At 44.2% G+C, this 21,455-nt stretch overlaps 1 protein-coding gene across 2 annotated transcripts; it reads left to right on the forward strand.

Moving 5' to 3' along the window:
- The first annotated feature begins 1,143 nt into the window (after positions 1-1,143).
- On the forward strand, positions 1,144-21,228 carry ZDBF2 (zinc finger DBF-type containing 2). Of its 2 annotated transcripts, none has more exons than XM_035137996.2 (7): positions 1,144-1,562; positions 7,670-7,776; positions 9,548-9,602; positions 9,768-9,819; positions 11,485-11,584; positions 13,328-13,455; positions 17,063-21,228. In XM_035137996.2, the coding sequence occupies exons 3-7, from the start codon at positions 9,548-9,550 to the stop codon at positions 19,731-19,733; spliced, it is 3,006 nt and encodes a 1,001-aa protein (XP_034993887.2). In that variant the 5' UTR covers positions 1,144-1,562; positions 7,670-7,776; the 3' UTR covers positions 19,734-21,228. The 2 variants fall into 2 exon arrangements, with proteins under 2 accessions (XP_034993887.2, XP_060138041.1); XM_060282058.1 differs by lacking the exon at positions 1,144-1,562 and adding an exon at positions 1,587-7,584.
- The last annotated feature ends 227 nt before the right edge of the window (positions 21,229-21,455 follow it).

A 21,455-nucleotide genomic window follows, 5' to 3' on the forward strand; every position in this document is an offset into this window, starting at 1 on the left:
CCCATTAATAAGAGCAGGCCAGTAGAGCTGTCAAAATAGACTCATCCGGTCTACTCATTGTAAGTCCAGGAACGGGTTCCTGCAGATGAGGAGGAGTCTGGCCAGCCCTTATTTACGGGGGCCATATTGACCAAAGAGTAGGGGACTATGTGTAAGAGGTGCTTATGTGACTGTGTAAACTTATGTGCTATAAGAAGCATTGGAAACATTTGAGGGGGGGGAATCCCCTGCAACAATGTTTTCTCATAAAATACATTTGAAGGTTTCTTAAAGGAATGTTAGGATATTTTGGGGGGGGGTGTTATAGAAAAAGCAGGTTTTGAATCTGCTGTTTGCCTACACAAATAAGATTGGTCAATCACTTGGTCAAAATTCCATTTGATAATTAGAACTGGTAAGAGCGGAAACATGAATCATGGTGGTTGGCTTATGTTCTAATTCTGATTTATAGCTCAATTTTACAGCTCTTTGGGATGATAGGGCTCACAAACATTGTGAACACCTCATTCGCAGGCACTGGCAATGAGGGAAATCATGCCTGAGACAGCCTTGTGCAAAAACAAAAAACAAAGCCAAATTCCACTTTGGTCCAGGGTTTGGCTGGCATCTTAAAAGGAGACAGTCTTATGGCAACAGGGATATATAATTTGCGGCGGCTAATTGGGGTTGCAGAAATGTGCTGACCAACTCCTTCCTTAAGTGTTGAAGAACCGGGAATAATGCATGGTCAAGAGACCAGAGAACTCTTTCCTTACAGGCTACTACAGTTTATTGATGATGGTAGGAGAGGCAAAGAAAAAAGGCGGGCGCAGGACTAATTCCACACACCAAAAAAACACCCCGATTTTCTCTCATGTTCTGCAAAGGCTAAAAACTCCCCCTCTCATGTTTGACAAATGCTGAAACCTTTTTGCCCTTCAGGGTCTACAAATGTGAAAAACTTGTGTGTTTTTAATGAAAGCTGGGAATCTGAGGCTTATGCTTCACACACGGATAGAGCATCTGCTCCCCAACGACTCAGGCGCCCGCCTTTAACGGCTTCTCGGAAGCCTGAGGTAAAAAACGGGCCTTTGCCCCACCCTCAGCGAAGACATCGCGCGACGCCTCTTGCCGCTAATTCCCGCCTTTCTGGCCGGACGACCAATCGCTGCAAAGGCTCCTCCTCCGCCCACCGCTCCGGAGGAGAAGGAAGGGGGAGCCGTGATCGTGCGTCATGGACGTCACCGACGTTGTCATCCTGGTCTGACGGAGGGAACTGGCGCGCACGCGCACTCCCACCCTACCGTTGCGCCGGCCCCGGCAGACCCTGCAATGTGCGCTCTCGGCCGCCCCATAACCAGCCGGGGACGTGGAACGCGTTTCCCTCCCTTCACGCTTCCCTCAGGCTCCGCTAGGCCTCTCTAGGAACACCCTAGCCAGGGCCCTCCCACCCTCTCTTTCTGTGGTAACCCGGAAGAGGAATCGGCGGCCGCGCCCTTTGACACAGTTCTTAGCGGAGTGGGGGAGGGGGAGGAAAAAAAGCAAAGTCGCGACGGAGGCAAGGAAGGAACCCCGGAAAGAAGGTGGGCAGATGAGGCGGCGGCGGCGGGGAAGGGGAGGGAGCCGAAGATGGCATGAGAGGAAGGGCGCGCAGAATACGCGCAGGCCGCGGTTTAATCTCCGTGCGCGCGCGCAGGGGGAGGCGGGGCCTCCTGGCTGCTTCCGGAGCGTGCCTTCAACCGAACCCCCCCCCCCCAAGCCCCGTTTACTCTCGTTATCTTTTATTCATTCCTTATTCCATTCACGGTTCTTTCAAGAGACCAGCCGGGGGTGGGGTAGGGAGGGGGCAGGAACCCCGTCGGGCGTCCTCCTCTTAACAGCTGCGCGGAAGTCGCGGGGCCCCGTTTCGGTGCGCCTTCCCTCTGAAGAGGGGTTCCCGCTGCTGAGGAGGAGGAAGGAGAAGCCGCGCGAGGCTTTTGCGCGACGGGCCCGGATCCGGCCCTGAAGTGGCGAAGCTGCCCTGCTTCAGGCCGCGAGTGGAGGGGGAGGTTCACGTGGCCATGTGCTCCCCGCCACCCAGCTCAAAATAAAATGATTTATGTATATACACACACATAGAGCAACCGGGCTAACCAGCCTTGGCCCTGACTGGCTTGTGTCCATGTTGTAGGAACTATGGTCTTCCTTCCCTATCCTTAATTCTACTGGAGGATCATTCTTAACTTCCTTCCACTGGAGTATCATTCATTCTTTTCGTCTTTTCTACCTATCGCTGGAAAATACCGGTATTTCTTTCCACTGGAAAATCATTCTATCCTTCCACTGGAAGATCCTTCCTTCCTTCCAATGGAAGCTGCTCCTTCTGTAGATCATTCTATCCTTCCCTCAACTGAAGGATCTTTCCTCCTTTCCATTGGAGGATCATTCTTTCCTTTCTTCTTTTCACTAGAAGATAATTTTATCCTTCCGCTGGAACAGTGGTTCCCACTTAGCTAAGTATTGCAGACCCTCTGTTTTTCAAAAGCCAGACTATGAATATTTTGAAAATGTTGATATCTCTGTGATAGTTTTTGTTATGTGAAAGATGCCACCATACCCTCCAGCATGTCACAGCACAAAACCATGATGCATGTCTCATGGGCTGCGCTTCTGTGTGAGAGCACAGGGCCCAAAATGGGATTTCCCAGACAGTTGACAGTTTTTCTGATACCGACCCCCTGCCGCTGTCCACCAGTTGGGAACCACTGCACTGGAGGATCATTCCTTCCTTCCGCTGGCGGATCATTCTGTCTGTCTTTCTTTCCATGGTAGGGTCATTCTGTCCATCTTCCACTGGCATATCTTTCTTTCCACTGGTGCCTCATTCTGTTACTGAGCTCCAGCCTTCACACAGGCTGAGTGCCCTGGAAGCCCTAAAGAAAACAATACCGCCCTCTCCCTTGTGCATTAGTGTGTTGCAAATGTTATGCACAACCCTCCAAAGGGAAGGAAGCCTGTGGGACTGTGTGCTGTGTGTGGAGAAACAGCTATGTGTGTCTTGCGTGAAGCACCCAGACATGGTATCTCTAGCTGTCACCATAGTTTGCCCGAACTAGCTGTTCTTTTTCGTTGTTCAATTGGTGAAGTTTGTGTAGAAGTTGACACAGCTTTTAGCATAAGAGACTAATATGGGCAGGAGGACAGTGAAGAAACATGCGCCTCATGCTGGTGCTAGAAAAAGATATTTTTTGTTTTTACGAAATATCTTTCACAGGTTTTGTTCAGTGGCAAAGAATCTGTGTGTGGCATATTCTAGTGCAGAAAAGGAAGGCAACTCAAAAATATACCGTATTATACAAGTGGGGGTTCTGCAACAAAATGCTTCAATGTGTCTCCAGTGTGGTGTAGTGGTTAAGAGTGGTAGACTCGTAATCTGGAGAACTGAGTTTGCGTCTCTGCTCCTCCACATGCAGCTGCTGGGTGACCTTGGGCTAGTCACACTTCTTTGAAGTCTCTCAGCCCCACTCACCTCACAGAGTGTTTGTTCTTCTTCCAGTTGTTATAAGTGATCTTTGAATATCTTTTTTACTTCCCTGCCTGTCTAAGCATACAGTTAAGGCAGGAGCTCCCATTCTTTTCAGGCACAAGGAAACTTGAGAAACAGTCAAGGGCACCACCTGAAGTAAAAAAGGATACCCCGATTCCCCCCCCCTTTAAATTGGGATAGGCATGACCACCATATGCCATGTTGCAGATTCCAGGCTCAGCTGCTGGCTGTGAGCCCCAAGCATATGAGTAGAAAGCTATATTGCTACATGGGGAGGGGCAGTTTCTGGTAAAAGCACAATGGGAAGTTGGTATTTTTTCATGAAACCTGGTGAGGGGAGGTTTTTAACCTCATGGCATTAAATCTTCTCCATCTTAATCACACCTTTGAGAATACAGAAGCTGATCCTCTTTCTCCACCATTTTCTTTATTAAAAAAGCAGACAAACTGAAGCCCTCAATACTGTATTTGTAAGGTCCTTCTCTGGTCCTTTTTGTGGGTTTTAAAAACAGTTCCCCCCTTTTGATTTATAAAATAATATACTAACACACATCTAAGGAGCCCCCCTGGATCTGTAGGAACCACCCTTTATGTCAGGTGTCCCATTTTGACTTTCTAGCTGTCAGGCATTTGACCATCCATGATGGGTTGGAAGGAAAGATTACAATACGGATACAGTACTACTGGGATGCATTTGGCGTAGTGAGTCAACAAGTTGTATGGGTCTGTTCTGTTACATAACTCCTGTCTGAAACCTCTTGTTCCCTGGGGAAAAAATGCCCAGCTGCTGCATTGGATGTAGGCATCCCATATGTATTTTGCGAAAGCAACACTCTGACCTACTCTATTAAGATGTATGTGTTTTCAACTTTTATCAAACCTCAGGGTTGGACTGGGGTTGGGGAAGCACTTGGCTGATTTGACTGATATAGGAATATCACTAATATGCTTTTTGGCAGCTATCATCTTCATACCGTGAAACCAGATTATGTTACTGGCAATAAGGAGCAATGTGTGACTGTAGCAGGCCTGTTTGCTTAAATTCAAGGCTGCCCCAGTAATGTATAAAGAAGGAGTGGGGATTGTTTTTGAAAGCAAAAGGGGGATATGGGTAAGAGGAGCTGAACTGTCTGTGCTCCTGTGGCTTGCCCCCACCATTCTCCCCTTCTAGGCATTTTTCTTTCCGGTGAGCTCAGTTTCAGAATCTGGAGGTGGGGGTAGTTCAGGTAATAGCTTGGGGAGATAGGTCCCTTTTGCTCGTAATGTTCAGCCCCCGCTTTCCAACTCTATAGATGCTGAGAGCCGTGTTTGAAATTCACCAGGCATATTTTGCACCTGACTTTCAGCCACTTGCAACCAGATGAAGATGCCCGGGTGCCACGATGGCACCTGGCATCACCATCTGGAGCTGCATGCATGGGGATCTTTGGATCTTGACTGTGTGCACGCACGCACTAGGAACACATCCTTGTAGAATTCTATCCATTATATTTTATCCGCACGATGAGAATGAATTTCAGGAGCTAAAAAGTTGCATTGAAAAACAACACTTTTGTGGCATCTGCTCCAAAAATGGCAACTAGACATTCTGTTTCGGTGACTGTAACCCTGGTATAAGGAGCCTTTTTGGTGCTTAGCTTGTATATATGAGTTTCTAACACTGGCTGAGAGCAGAAGTGGTTGGTTTGAGCAACTGTTTATAGCTTTTTGAATTAAGTTCACACGGCAGCTTATTGTTGAAGGAATAAGTGTCTGGAAAGTTGCTCCAGAATTTTTGTATTGCTCATACAAAGAATGATACAGACATTGAGACTAATAAAGAAGGCAAATTGTAGTCTACAGTAATTGAGTCATTCCCCCCCCCCTATAGCTTAACATGATTTCCCCCCTTTTTTGTGGGAGTGTAAACTGAACCACATCCAATTAATTACAATTTGACATAAACATGAATAAATTTACCATGTTTTGTGGAGTATTTGCGTTTCTTGTCTGCCAATATTTAGTACCCCATAATACCTGTGGTGTGATTTATCTCATATTCAGTATGAGCTGGAACTTAGCTGGAAGGGTGCCCCAGGCTCTAGCATCATCAGGTTTTTTTGGTTTGTTTTTTTATTGACCACATGAGACCATGCAATTAACAATACTTGTCTCATTTGCAGCCCAAGCCTATTAATATTTACTTGGAAGTGGGCCTTGCTGAATTCAGTGGGGATTACTTTCCAAGCGAGTGCGCATAGGATTGAAGCCTTAAGATTTGCACAGGATTTGCACAGGATTGATATGTAGAGTCCAGATGGTAGACACCATGCAATCTATGTTAATGGCTCTTCGCAGCGTAAGCAAAAAAAAATACACAAGCTGAGAGGGATGAAGACCCTTAAAATTGTGGAATCTGACTATGTCCATAGCCACACTGAGCATTGAATATGCAATAGATAACTAAAAGAGAAGACTGATAATCTGATGGTTGTCAAAAGGGACCCAGATTTAATTAATTAATTTGTTGCCAAGGGCAACCCAATCAGCCAGCCAGACAACCCCTACCCCAACATGATACATGAAAACCAAGAGGGAAAATAAATACATTAAAAACATTACACCAGCTTTTAAAAGGACACAGATACTTAAAAGATCAAATACCTGGTAACAGAGGAAAGTTTTTGACTGGCACCTAAAGATATATAATGATAGTGGTGCCAGGCGAGCCTCCTTGGGGAGAGCATTCTGCAAACACGGAGGCACAGCAGAAAAGGCCCATTCTCATGTTGCCTCCCTCCAGACCGCTAATGGAGGAGGCACACAAAGAAGGGCCTCAGATGATGACTACAGGGTTCAATTTGGTTCATATGAGGAGGAGTGGTCCTTGAGGTGTTGCGGTCGTGAGCCATTTAAGGCTTTATAGATCAAACCTCCACTTTAATTTGGGCTCATTACTCCGTAATCTCTGTTTGCTGTACAGTAGAAATGATGGTATTTATCTACTTTTCTGAAATACTGTTGGCACTTAAACTGCTTTGACTTTGACCCATTAAAAAAAATCCAGTGGTTCAAGTGGCAAGATGATAAACTCTTACATTAATTCTGGGATACAGAATATATATCAATAAATCCAGTCTTTGATATGTGTAAGAATCATATTGATTTTGAGAAGTTAAAAGTTGATGCTCTCAAATTCATTTAGTTTTAAAGTTGTGATTTCCCTTACAGAATACATGATGTGCTCCTTCATTTTTTTGCCAATTAATTTTAATTAAGTCTTAAAAAATCAGATTGACAAATTTAACAAATCTCAGATTAACATTTTTTTAAAAATACAAATTAATTTCCAATTTAATATATCCCTAGAGGTTGAATTCCCACCTCTCGTTCCATGGTGTTTTAATGCCAGCCCTTTCCTACTGCATTATACAAAGAGATCTTCTCTATTACACAACCTCATATCATTATTATAATCTTTCTTCCGTTGCTTAAACCTCCCAAAAAGAACTGCACTTTTAAAAAAATTCCTTGTCTTGATCTTTTACCTTGCTGTTTTCATATAATTTTACTTTTAAAAGCCATCTTTAATCAAAACTCTTTTTTCTCCTCCTCCATTCCATTGTTGCAGTTGCAGTTATTACATCCTCTTTGGAACCTCTGTCTAAACGGTTGTTAGCATGTTGAGAATCTTCCTTTTTACTTTCTGAGTTAGCATCACTGCCCCTGACATACCGCCTGAAACCACAGCAAGTCCTTACATTCCAGTCATCACCAACATTCTTCTCTATAAAACTGCTTGGCTTCCTCTCAATTTTGGTAGATCAAATCCGTAAGTCCAGCCACAGTCCTTCCGAGTTAGATTCCATTTTGCATTTCTCATTCAACCAGACACAACGGGTTTATGTTTACATTCCTCACTTCCTAATTCCCACCCCACAGACTCTTCCACTGGGATTTTTCCTGTTAAACTGTTCTACCAAAGTAATTCCAATTTTTACATTCTAAAGTCGCATTGTATCCAAATTTTGTTTTGTTTTGATGCTCCTCATTGCAAGTTAATCCTGATGCTCTTTATCCTGCTGACAACAACAGGGAAGGTAGTGATTTCTCAACAGCTTTATAACTTCATGAACTATCTTCAGTTTGATTTTTTTTTTAAAAAAATGTTGTTGTTTTTTACAGTCTGTCATTAACAATGAAAGACGAATCCTACTCAGCAAACAACTTTTTACATGAGAGATAGTGTTTGAATCCTGCTCTTCAAGTAGATGTGAAGGACAACAAGAAGGGTAAATATTCAAAAGTGCATAGTGATTTTAGTTATGTTTATCACAGAAAGATTGGAATACTTCAAGTCATCCTTGTATAACTGTAATTTGGTGTACTGTATTACCTTCCATCTAGACTCTAGGGTAGTCTAGGTCCCAGTACTGATTTGGGGGTAGTGCCTGCACAGACGAGCAAGAAGGGATTTTTGGCCAGTGTGGTGTAGTGGTTAGGAGCGGTAGAATCGTAATCTGGGGAACCCCATTGGGCTAGTCACACTTCTCTGAAGTCTCTCAGCCCCACTCACCTCACAGGGTGTTTGTTGTGGGGGAGGAAGGGAAAGGAGGTTGTTAGCCGCTTTGAGACTCCTTCGGGTAGTGATAAAGTGGGATATCAAATCCAAACTCTTCTTCTTCTTCTTCATTCATACTAGAGATAATCTTAGTGGCTTTTAATAGGATTTGCTGCCATTTTAAAATAAGAACCAATGATAGATTCAGTCCTATAGTGATCCCATAACCATCTTTGACAAACTATTCCCTCAACTCATGTCTCAGTTTGTAATTTAGTTAAGCCTATAAAGACCTTATTTGGATGTGTGCGTTGCCTATCAGTTTTTCGTTTGCTTTCCTCGCCTTCTGTCTGGAGGCGGTTAGAGGATGGATGGCGGCTAACAGATTGAGATTGAATCCTGACAAGACAGAAGTACTGTTTGTGGGGGACAGGAGGCAGGCAGGTGTGGAGGACTCCCTGGTCCTGAATGGGGTAACTGTGCCCCTGAAGGACCAGGTGCGCAGCCTGGGAGTCATTTTGGACTCACAGCTGTCCATGGAGGCACAGGTCAATTCTGTGTCCAGGGCAGGTGTTTTTCAGCTCCATCTGGTACGCAGGCTGAGACCCTACCTGCCCGCGGACTGTCTCGCCAGAGTGGTGCATGCTCTAGTTATCTCTCGCTTGAACTACTGCAATGCGCTGTATGTGGGGCTACCTTTGAAGGTGAACCGGAAACTACAACTAACCCAGAATGCGGCAGCTAGACTGGTGACTGGGAGCGGCCGCCGAGACCACATAACACCAGTCCTGAAAGACCTACATTGGCTCCCAGTACGTTTCCAAGCACAATTCAAAGTGTTGGTGCTGACCTTTAAAGTCCTAAACGACCTCGGTCCATTATACCTGAAGGAGCATCTCCACCCCCATCGTTCTGCCCGGTCACTGAGGTCCAGCACCGAGGGCCTTCTGGCGGTTCCCTCGCTACGAGAAGCCAAGTTACAGGGAACCAGGCAGAGGGCCTTCTCGGTAGTGGCACCCACCCTGTGGAATGCCCTCCCACCAGAGGTCAAAGAGAACAACAATTACCAGACCTTTAGAAGGCATCTTAAGGCAGCCCTGTTTAGGGAAGCTTTTAATGTTTGATGGATTTCTGTATTTTAATATTTTGTTGGAAGCCGCCCAGAGTGGCTGGGGGAACCCAACCAGATGGGCGGGGTATAAATAATAAATTATTATTATTATTATTATTATTATTCCGACATCTAATCCTTATGAAAGCAGTAATATCACACGGCAGCAAAAGTCTTAAGAGTCTTAACAAAAAATAGAGTGAGGAAGAAAGTAAGTTCATTTTCTAACTTAAAAATGCAGTTTATTTTAATTTTTAAAAAATAATGTTGGAGGCAATTTTAAAGTTAATCTGCAGCAGTGTTCTTGATATGGCAAAGTTTTACTGAGCAAACATCTTGGAAGTGCCTTTGTGTGTGCTCAGCTTTTCCCTGCATCGATTTTATTTTACAGATGTTTGATCGAAATAAACAAACTGATGAAGCCTCTGCTGCTTCAGCATCACAAGGTAAGACTCTCTATTTAATGGGGGAAACCCACATAATCAAATCATTAGCATCTGCTTGAAATGTATCCTTCTGCATTGACAGTTAATGAAACTTGGGGAGGAGGGTTATTTGCTGGCAGATTTCTCTTTCTATAGATTATCTTTTCCCCACTCTCCTCCTTACAGATTTAGAAAGAAGAGGTAATGAAGGCTCCTTACAACAGGAGAGAGGTAGCAGGTGAGTAAGATTAACGTGGAATTACATTGAAGCTGTATTCTTTATACTTTATACCAGGCATAGGCAAACTCGGCCCTCCAGATGTTTCGGGACTACAACTCCCATCATCCCTGACCACTGGTCCTGTTAGCTATGGATGATGGGAGTTGTAGTCCCAAAACATCTGGAGGGCTGAGCTTGCCTATGCCTGCTTTGTACATTAACTAGAACTTCCCATTTGAGGTCAGTGTCATCCACCGACATATGGTTGACCACTTCGAGAACAGGATGCTGGGCTAGATGAGTCATTGGCCTGATCCAGCAGGCTTTTCTTACATTCTATTCTATTGAGTTGATGCTCAGATTTCTTATCCTGGATCTGATAAAAAAAAATACTAAAGTAATTAAATATTTACACTAGCAGAGTGGGACTCCCCCCTTGGGTCCCTTACAGCATCCCTTAAACTGCTCCAGTACATATATTCAAGGGAACCTCCAGATCAGATTTAGTGGGTGTGCAGGGAGGAGGAGAAAATTGCACTGATGGAAAATTTTTCTTAGCGCTACATTGAAAGCAACCCAAAGTGTGTGCAGGTGGAGCCTCCTTGAAACAGCCCCATTTGACCTGGATGCTCAGAGGACATGGAATGGTGGCTGACTGTTACCGGGGGGCGGGGGGATAAAAGCAGAAAACTGGGTGGGAGGGGGGAATGGGATGGAGTGTCAAGGAAGAAGGTATGTCTGGCTGCCTCACTGGAATACTAAACAGGAGTACTTCACACTGCAACATTTTGTTGCAGGTTCAGCACTGTTTAAAATATAGCAGTGGGAATAGTGAGCAGAATGAATTTTTTTTTGATAGAATTGTTTTTGTTTGCATGCATATTCCATGACTGCTTTTGCAGTCAGCAAAAAAATGGATGATTGTATGCAGTCAACAGTGAATTGTTCTTGAAGCCTTTCTCCCAGTCAGGTTGACTTGCTTGCACTGCTTGGAAGCTTCCCCACTCCCTGTCTGAAATTTCGCGGTTCTGCATTTCTTAGAGTTCTGACTCAAATCTCCTTTCTTGACACTTCTATCCTAGGAAATAATGCAGGATTAGCTTAAGCTACTTTCATTAACAATCTTCTTAGTTGGAAGCGTCTTAATGGCCTGTGATGTTGATCAGCATTGATAAATGATTTTTGTGAATTAATTTTAAGAGCCCATCTCTTTGGGTCTCTGAAATTGCTGACAAGTGCTGTAAATGAACAATGCAGTGTAGCTGTAAAGCACCTCGATATGTTACCAGTTCATAACAATCTGGAAAATGTGTACGTTCTTCAGAGTTGTTAGTAAAAAAATCCTAAGTGCTTTCTACCTCCCCCATGGTCGAAATGAGGTTTAGGAATGCTTGTTCAATGCAATAACATGTTTTAACCATTTCAAAAGTGGAATGATTCTGAACCATTACTTTTTTACTCATCTAATAAAGGGATGAATATTTCTTGGGTCAGAAAATTTTATATACGTAGAGGTGAGGCCATACTGAATTTTACTTATGTGTGGTTAAGTTTGATTGAGTGTGGAAAAAGTAACATGAATGTTGTTTTAATAGCAGCCCTCATCAGGGTAGGAGTCTAACTTCTCTCTCTCTCCCTCTGAAAACAGCTGGTTATATGAAAATTTCTATTTTTCATTTTAAGCACACAAGCGCCAGAGCTGGCTGGGGCTGGACTACCTGTCATACAGAACAGGCAAGGCTATTGCAACTGTTGCCATGTACACTACAGTAATCTTGAACAGGTAAGGACTTAACTCCAACTTCCATTATGGGAACCTTAGGTTTCCATTATCTGTCAAAGGACTTGATCAGCTGTTAGTTTACTGAACTGGATCTAAAGGTTTAAAAATAAAGGATGGGAACATTGTTTGACACAGCCAGTTTCATTTTTAATCTTCAGCTTGAAGGTGTTTGCACTAAAAAAAAATTGTTTAGGTAATAGATCTGTAAACAGTGGTTCACTCCCGCATTCACTACAACTTAAGAAAAGCATGTTTGTGAAAACGAGTAGAGTTCAATATGTGCATTAGGTGTAGAGAACAGCCCCTCTCTCTGGCAGGTCCAACTCTTCCTGATCTTCCTTAGCGCTATCACCTATTTCTCACTGCTATCATTACAATCCTTGGGCTGGGCTTTAGCTGTTGATAGAAGTTGCATTCCACTGTACAGGATACCATGGAAGAAGATGCTCGCGTGGCTAGTAGAACATTTAGGCAAGGAAAACCTGTGCCTTGGAAGCTGGGGGTAGAGAGGTTAAATACATTTGAGAAGTGGAAAAACTTCCTTAAACCTTAGGAGGGAAATTCCATTGGCCTAAAGGGCAGAGATGCAGAACCTCCTCCTGCTGCTTCTCCAGTTCCCATTCAACCATCTTTATATTACCATTTCTTACTCCTTAATTTTGGCCACTTCTACACCTCACCATTGTTTCCCCCAGTTATGTGCAGCTTCTTTCTTTTGTCGTGACCCCTGCCCCCATCCTCTGCTGCATCTGCCTCTCCCACCCAGGTCTCTTTGCTTCTAGCACAGCAGTCAGCAAACTTTTTCAGCAGGGGGCTGTCCTTCAGACCTTGTGGGGGTGACGGACTATATTTTTTTTGGGGGGGGGGTGATGCAAGAGCACCACGAGCCCCCGTGGCTGCTTACCTGTGTCTTGCGAGTGGCAGGGGCTGGTGGCGGCTGTGGAGGGACAATGAGTGGCCCGCAAAAGGGCTCCGGAGAGGGGCTGCTTAAAATGGTGGCCGCTTGAGTGCTGCTGCTTCTGCTGGCCCAAACAAAGCCCAGCCCCCTTCCTCCTCTAGGCAGAGTGGGGAGAAGCCAGAGGAGGCGCCGCCGCCATGTGAGGGAGAGGGAGATCCATGTGGCGATTCCCGGACCATCCGTGGGCTGGATCCAGAAGGCAATTGGGCCTGATCCGGCCTGCGGGCCTTAGTTTGCCAACCCATGTTCTAGTGTTTGGTTGGGAGGGGGAAAGGAGAGATGGGTATCTCTGTGGCATCTTTATCACACGTGTTCAACTGGCATCTTTTTCTGTTTATCTTTTGGGGTTGCCCTTGATCTTGTGTATTGTAATGAAAACAGTTGTTAAATTTTGATAGCAGATTAATATAAAGCAGGGGTGGCCAACTCCCGAGAGACTGCGATCTACTTTCAAAATTAAAATCTGGCAGTGATCTACCCCCCCTTTTTAGGGGTTCGGGCCAAAGTTGTTGACCTTTTCTTAGGGAGGGGAAATGCCACTTTTTTAGGGGTTCAGTGACTTCAGAGAGAAGGAACAGAAGCAGCCACTAACCTTACGATCGCTGGCCAGATAACAGCCTCCGTTTCTAAGCTCAACAATGGACACCAGCACAGGGAGAGGGGCCGGGGCCGCAAGCGGGCCAACGATCGACCGCAATCTACTAAAACCTCGCAGGGATCGACCACTAGATCGCGATCAGTGTGTTGGACATCCTTGATATAAAGCTTCTTCTTCCCTCATTCAGCATGTGTCCAGTACCCAGCACAGGCACTTTGCCACTTACTGCAGGAATCGTACGGGTACAACTAGCCTGATGGAGCGTTTCCTACAAGATGTTTTGCGGCATCATCCCTATAGATACCATGATAACAGGTAAAATACCCAGTTTTTTGGGGGGGCTTGTCTAACTTTTATAATATATAGGCAAGGTATTGTGTTAAACTTCTTAAATTACTGAATTTGCAGCAGGTTTGGCCCTCTGGAGAGGTAACTTTACCTGAAGACCATCGCTTCATACAAAACATGTATTTGGCTTAATGGGTTGTTTCATATATCTGCACTAATTACAGAGCTTTTAAATTTAATTGGTACAATAAATCAGCACGATTCTATGGTTGTGTAATCGTCGCATGATACAAGTCTTGCAACAAACCACATCCATGGAAGCATTTGTGCAAAAGGGCTTTCCCCTCTCCTCCCTCCACCCTATCCCCCAATTTGACTTAGTGGGAATCAGACGCAGAAGAACCCTTCAGAACAGCACAGGGGCGGATGGGAACATTCTGTCTGGTAGGGTGCAATGCTTGCACAAACAGAATGTTTGTAATAGCATGAGATTGAATTCTACTCAAAGAGATGTGGTGTACAAATTTGGCTCCAGATCCCCACATTTATTTTCTGGGGTCTTTCAGTTTCTCTGGATGATGTTATTTCAAATGATACCTGGAAGGAATACCTTGACACAGAGTTGAATGTCCAGATCAAGACCAGCAAAGGTATAATGTAGGAATTTTGCTGTGAGAAGTGACGAGGGACCGAATATTAATTCTGATTCTGTTTTGGAAAACTGATTTGCGAAAATTTATTCTGTCTGCTATGGACTAGGTTCTGCCATTTTTGATGAATTGATGAGAATGCAAAAATTAATTATGGGTGTGTGAGGGAAACGCACAATGGCTGCAGTCTGGCATCACACTGAACCATAGTTTGGTGTAATACAAGCTGGAACAAGCTGCAGTGAGCCTTGGTCTCCCATCTCCTCCTCTGTGTGGTTAAGGAAAAGGAGTTTGGAAGCGTTGGCATCTGCTTTTGCTTAACCACATTTTCCCCCCATGTTACCTATGATTTGTTTGAAACAAATCAGTTTGGAACCATAATTACGGAGGCATTTACTTAACGGGGTGGGGGAACTGCACAAACCTGAGGCTCACTGCAACTCATCCCCGTTTCTTCATGTAATTTCACCAGTATAAATGGAGCAGCAAGAGACATCCAGAAAAGTGAAGGAAATGCATAGGTCTCTCTATCTTATTTGTATCTTTCCCCCCCAGGAGTATATTCTGCCTGGGGCCTCAGTGGGGATCCTGAGGCCCAAACCCAGTGTTCTCTGCTGATTCCTATCAGGATTCCCTGTCAAGCTGCTGGCACAAAATGTGCCTCGTGGGCTGCATTTAGCACAGTAGGGCACCAGTTGTGCAGGCCCTGAAGCTATCTCATCTTTTTGAGGGATGCTATATTGAAAACAGCGGGCTATATCCAGTGAGGGTCTTCCAACCCCCCCAGAGCTGGTTCTGAGGGCATGCAGGAAAGGAAGAGGAATTTTCATTGTGCACAATGAAGACTGCAGAGCTGCAGTGATGGGATTCGATGCTTTCATTTTCCTTCTTTTAATTTTCAAAGTATGTCAAGAGCAAAATCCCATCTGGGCATCAGCTATGAGGTCACCATTGGAACTTCTTAATAATAAACTCCTGGAGTGAAATAAACACCTGACTATTCTGGGTTAGCTATAATCATATCACTCACATGTGGCAGCCACGAGCCAGGGAATAGGTCGTTCTAATGAGTGCAGACTAAAATAGTATTTTGCTCTGGTACCTGATATATTATTTATAAAAGTTAGCGTAGAAGGTTTTATTACTTGGTGTTTCATCCATCATACTTTTATGTTATGTGCTGTATTGATGGTAGGGAGGATATTTCTGAAGACTGCTGTTTCATGCTGCTGCTATTTCCTTTCTGAAAAGACAGCGCATCAATTCTTAGACTTCAGGATGCTACCAGAAAATAAGGAATGTTCTTTGGTGTCTGTTAAGAAGCTAGTATTTCATTCACTGATATGGTTTATCAAAGACTTGAAATTAAAAGATAAAAAAGCGTCAAAAAGTCCAGGACAAAACCAGCATTTTCTGCCAGAACACAATTCTGAGCAGCTGCCATGCATCTAAACCTTTCATTCCACTTAGATGGTTGGTGGCCGCTATGAATGCTCCCACACACTCGTAGGAATGTGTTTTGTTTTGCCTTTGTTCATTTTCCTGCTTGAGAGGCGTTTGAAATTTTAACACATCTCCCCTTTGCTGTGTTGATTTTAATGGAATTTCAGCATCTTGCAAGGCTATCTTGATTCTAGCTAGTATTAGAACAATATGGGGACAAGGAAGCTGCTGTAAAAGCTTCTTTCAGGGCAATCTGAATATAAACTCAGACATATAAAATGCACACAAGAGCATAATTAGTGCAAAGACGAGCCTTTGCTCGACCATTAGTGCAAAGCAACACTGGTGGTTAACTGCCTGCATCCATGGTCTGAAACATCAGGTAAACTGTTCCTGTATGAAGGAAAATATTGACCCTTTGTTTAAGTAGGATTTCCCCTCTCAGATCTTTTGACATTTGAATGCAACCATGGACCCATGAACCTAGTCACTGAATGGGGGCACAGTTAGTAATCAGTTGAGAATCTCATTAAAAAATTGACCCACATCACTGCGAATATTGGCTGCAGTGACAAGAACACTTTGGTTTAGTTTACAGAAAGGGCAAGGACGAGGGGGGAGAAGAATTTATCTACACCGCTGTGGATTAAGCTTATGCAGGTTTTACAGACACAGTAGCTTGGATCCTGATTTTTCATTCTGTAAACAGAAGCTCCTTCTGTTCATGGAATAAGAAAATTAGGATCCTAACCAGTGGCTGTACAATAAGATGCACACAATACAGGAATATTCATGTTTTTGTCACAAGAAGATTATTCAGAATAGAAATGCATGCTGTCTTAGGTGTCTAATGCAGTTCATGTCTGTGTATAAACTGATGCTGGGTACAGTTTATTTATATTCTTGTTGATGCACTTTAAAAAAATCTGTCTTTCTTTAAATTAAAACCTATCCAAGTAGCATTTCCAATTCTACAATGTAAAGATGCGTATGCATTGCTTCTGTGCTCTGGTGCTCATAGGCAGCCGTTAGCTGCATTATTACATTAAGCTTTCCTGCCTCAAAGAGTGTCTGCTACAACAAAGGCTTCCCAGATGAAGGCTCATATTCTTTCTTTTATTTTTATTGTCCCAACATATCCTTCCCCAGCGCTCCAGTAGCTCAGAAGAGTGTTAATCATTGTGGCAGAGTGTCTTGGCACTACTAGTAGTTCTGGGAACAGTGCTGCAGTCTTTCCTATGCAGCAGAATGCCGTCGCTTCCCTCCCTTTCCTCACCATTCTACAGTAACATTAATGGGCTTTAAATAAAATATTATCGCCCATGAAATTCAAAGTTCAAACCTGTAAGTTATGGGGCAGTTAATAAGGAGTGTTTTTGTTGGTGCTCCAATTTGACTTGCAGCCGAAGTGCTAGTTGTACTGATAGGAGTAGTTCCTGTTTTATTAACTCTTGGGGCTCTTAATCCCATAGCTGCAAACCCCGGTTTTGTGTTAAGTGTACTTACAACGTTTATGTGGGTTTTTTTCCTCCCTTCCCCAGACCGACGTACGACGACATACCAATCAGCAGCTCCCAACCTCTTCCCAGGATTGAGCCTCTTTTGCCCGTGGAAGTGCTGGAGAAGGAAGGTGCCCTTAGCCAGAGAGAAGAACCAAGCGCCGACAGTGCATTCACCGCAGAGTCAGGCTGGTTTACTTCCCAGAGATCACAGGAGGAACCGAAGGAGGCTCCTGGGCCAGTCACACTTCTCCAAACGCTAGAAGAAAGGGGACAAGTGCACAGCCAACGAACTTCGCAGCAAACGATAGACATCTCTAGCAGTACAAGAAATCATGTTGCAGCGGATGGAACACTGACTGAAAGTAGTAGCCATAAAACCCCACTTGCAGCAGTGAACCCCTTACCCTGTCCATCATCCATTAGCCACTCACCACCCCCTCCAATACTTGAAAAATATACGATGCATTCAGTAATACCGGATTTGGCTTCACAGAACAGGTGTGAGCAAACTAAGCAGAGCATATGCGATCAAGATGAATTACTGCCTCCAAATTTGAGCCCCATTTTTCAGTTTCCCCAGTCAACAACTGTTTCACATTCACAAGAGAGTCCTGTGTGTAATCAAGGCAACTCTTTAATCTCAGGTCAGGTTTTTTTAAAACAAGGTGGCTTACAGGCTCAGGATGAAACTCAGATCTCCGACTTCTGTCTCAGGGACACTAGCAACCCTGTGGGTACCGGTAACTTGCTGAGTTTTCAAGCAGCCTCCCAGTTTTCAGGGGGGAAAGAAAACCAGTTGAGCAGAAGCGCGGGAACTTCTGTAGATGAAATCACTGGCGAAGTGGTTCTGAGTTACTGCTCTGAAACTCCTCCCCAAGAGTTGCCTCGCAGAGATGAAGAGACTAACCCATGCGTAAATATCCTGTCACTTCTGGACCACAACAGTGTTCATGGATCAGATGTAAGCTTTGATTGTGATGCAAATGCTCAGTCAGGAGCACACCTGCCCGAGGCAGCTGTTAAAAATCTAGAATTGCTCAAAGAGGTTCAAGTAAATTTACAAGATGAGAAGTATGGCTCCCAGCTCAGTTCCATTCTTCAAAATAACTCTGTGCAGCAAACAGCAGAAGCAGAAGCAGATGTGTCCGATCGTCATAAAGAACCAGTTCTTCCAGCTTTGCCCCATGTGCCTCCTTCCTTTGTAGGAAAGACGTGGTCCCAGATCATGTATGAAGATGATTTGAAAATTGAAGCCCTTGTGCGGGATTTCAGGGAAGGTCGCTTCCGCTGCTACTTTAATTCCAAGTCCTTGGCTAATGGTGCAACAACAAGGGAGAAGAAGGAAGAAGAAGAAGAAGGAAAAATCAGTGCAATTGCAGCTGAGGAATTGGAGGCTGTGTCAGATAACGGGCTTCTGGAATTTGGCTCTGACTTCAGCAACTCTCCTGCTGCCTCAGAAACACAACACATTCCAGAAGCAGTAAGGAAGCCTCAAAAAAGGACTTGGCGCCTTGCCTCAAGATGCCAAGTGGTCAAGGTTAGCCGTGGCACACAAACTAGCTTGCTGAACTATCCCATAGCGAAGCAAAAAACCATTCGAAGGGACCATGAGCAGCCAAATCCGAAAGGTTATTTTGTATGGTCAGAGAATGAGAAGACGCCCACCATGAAAACTAGACTCTGTGCCCTCAAGCTTCCTGAATCTTACACCAAAATCCTGAACCCTTTACAGCCCCAAACCACGGTCTATGTTCTTTCCTGTCCAGAGATGAAACCGGCTAGGAGCAACGCTGAAGACATTCCCAAAACGAGAAGATGCTACAACTTATGGGGTAAGGACTCCATAAGGTACAAATACAAACAGACTTCTATAAAGTATTATGACCCACTGACAAACCGAGTTTTAAAAACTCCTCCCAGAAGTGTAGCTGGGGAAAAGGCAAAGAAGGCTTCACATGTCCGGCAGCTGTTCAGGAGTCTCAGCCTTGATGCAAACGGGAAGAAGCGAGCCGATACGCAGTATGAATGCATAGCACCAAAGTCCTTCAATTCGCCAGATTTCAATGGTTCGTCAACACCTCTCACGTCGGATCCAGTTAAGGAGAAAGACAAGAATTCAAGTCATAAGACGGATGACTCTTGTGTTTCCCCAGAGAATGAGTGTCTGGTATGTAGCAGTTCAGAGAAATCCTATAAGAACCTAGTTCTTTCACCACTGAACTCTCACCAATCCCAGCAGGACAGTGACTTAAGGTTAACTCCCTTCAATAGGAAGGAAGTTCAATCTCCTTTGGCATCGCGTGTGGCTGTCTGTCTGAAAAGAGTCAATACAAAGACATTGTGGCAGAGGAGAAAGGACAAGGGTCGAGAGCCAGGGTTTTCAAAGAAAGCTGCAGGACTAGCCATTGTAAGGCGAAGCCTCATTCGGAGAGGGATCAGGAAACAGCCACCCAGGACTACAACTCAGGCAAAGGAGGGGGGGATGAGAAAGATTTATTGTGCTGCAAAATCCTTTGGCTTGTCCATTTCCAGGCATCAAACAAAGAAAGCTACTATAGCAAAGCACCTTAAGAAAGAAAAACTTGATGCTAAAAAGCTAAAGGTGACAAGCAAACCGAAGAGGACATTTTTGAATGACGCAGCTATTGTGGGCGTGGACATTTCTGAAGAGAGGCAGCAGGGAACCACTCAAGGGCTGCTTCCAAAGTAAAAAAAAAAAAGGGAAGTTACTTTAGGCAAGAATCTGCTTTGCACTGTGAAGTGAGTGTTTCCCAAACCACACCGACATGGATGTTGATTTTCCCCACTAAGAGGCACTCAAGAACAGGCCGAAGAGGTGGGAAGTGGGAGGGCTTTTCAGAAATCTTTTGCTGCACCAGAGCTAGAAACTGAACAAGTTCAAGGTCTGCCAATAAGCCAACATACCTACAAACTGTTCACGTTGCTGCTCTGTGGGCATGCTGCACATTGCACTGTTCTATTATGTAAAAGTTACAAAAAAAATGTTTTTTTGTTTGTTTGAAAGCACTAAAAGGTCCTGTTTAATAGGCTCCCTTGCATCTTTGCCACAGCAGAGAAATATTGAACTTTAGTTGTACATTATTCTACCTGAAGGAAATGTAGTGCACTAAGTTTTGGAAGTGAATACATTTGCCTTGTACATAAGGTTCAGCTTTTCATACCTAGCTGACAAGAAACCCACCAAAACTTTACTCCACAATGGCTTGCGTCCCTTGAGCAGAAGACATCCCTTGCATGTGTCCTCCCCCCCCTTCCATGTCACAGGCACCTTGCTGCTCTGGAGGATCCCTAAACATCTGGAGTCAGTTTGGGGGGGAAACTGCAGTTGGGGAATCGGACACCCTCGCAACGTTGGCAGAAGTGCCTTCAGCTTGTAATGTGTGGTCTTTGGATCCAAGCCAATAGCTATGATCAGAAAATTAAATGGAATTATATTTCGGTGTAATTTGTGACAAGCAATATAATACAGGAAAAAAATCAGTGAGACTGTCACAGTAGGACCTGCATACTCCAAAGTAAATTCCCGTTGTTTTTAGTGGGACATATTCTCAGGTAAGTATGCATATAGGATTTTGCTGTCTTGGACTAGGCACACTTTCCTGGGGGTAATTCCCACCAAACACAACGGGATTTGCTTCTGAGTAAGCATGCACAGGATTACACTGTAAATTATAAGCCTAGTACAAGGTTTGTGCAATTACTCCCTAACCCCCCATTGTGTTGGTTTTTATCTCCTGATGTGCACATTGGGGACCATCGTTCTAGAAGGATGCTGATGCTGAGAAAAGAAATGTCTTTATGTAACCTTTTGTGCTGTTCCCCCTCCCCACCTCCACCCCTTTGAAAGCAGATGAATCTACACAGCTTCCCAGGGCCACACAGAACCGTTCATCCAGAATGCTGCACACGAGCAATATTTCTGTCCTCTCGTTGAAATTAAAACTGCACAGGGATTTTAGAATGGAATAGATTTCTTATGCCTGGTTTCTCTTGTCACCCCAAAGCATAGTTGTGAAAATATTGGGAATGAATTGAAATAAAGCTACTGCAGACAAAAGTTCTGAAAGACGCTACTTCACATTTTAAGTCAAAACAGATCTACACATATTGGTTTAAGAAGAAACGTAGGTTTGCCTAAGAAAATCATGGATTTTTGTTTGGCTTTTAATTCATTTAAAAGCTTTTTTTTTAAAAAAAAAAGTGCATATCCTTGGAGATAGACAGAATTGATGAAACAGATCCCCCCCCCAAGATCTGCTTAGGTGTGCTGCAGAAATATGTCCCAGAAGGTTGGTGGATGTTCCAGAGCAGGGGTGTGTCTGTGTGTGTGTTGCTTGGGAGGAGGAGAGGAAGGCAAAGCCTCACATGCTGCTCTTAGGCTATTATGGTTATGCAAAACACTTATTTAGAT

Source organism: Zootoca vivipara, chromosome 1 (genome assembly GCF_963506605.1).
Source record: "Zootoca vivipara chromosome 1, rZooViv1.1, whole genome shotgun sequence".
In the NCBI taxonomy this organism is placed as follows: domain Eukaryota; kingdom Metazoa; phylum Chordata; class Lepidosauria; order Squamata; family Lacertidae; genus Zootoca; species Zootoca vivipara.

What these genes read in the sequence shown, in the direction of transcription:
- ZDBF2 (XM_035137996.2), top strand. Translation starts at nt 9,548, where the DNA reads ATGTTTGATCGAAATAAACAAACTGATGAAGCCTCTGCTGCTTCAGCA. An exon ending in TGCTGCTTCAGCATCACAAG is followed by an intron (nt 9,603 to 9,767) that starts GTAAGACTCTCT and finishes TCCTCCTTACAG; the next exon opens with ATTTAGAAAGAAGAGGTAAT. An exon ending in ACTACAGTAATCTTGAACAG is followed by an intron (nt 11,585 to 13,327) that starts GTAAGGACTTAA and finishes TCCCTCATTCAG; the next exon opens with CATGTGTCCAGTACCCAGCA.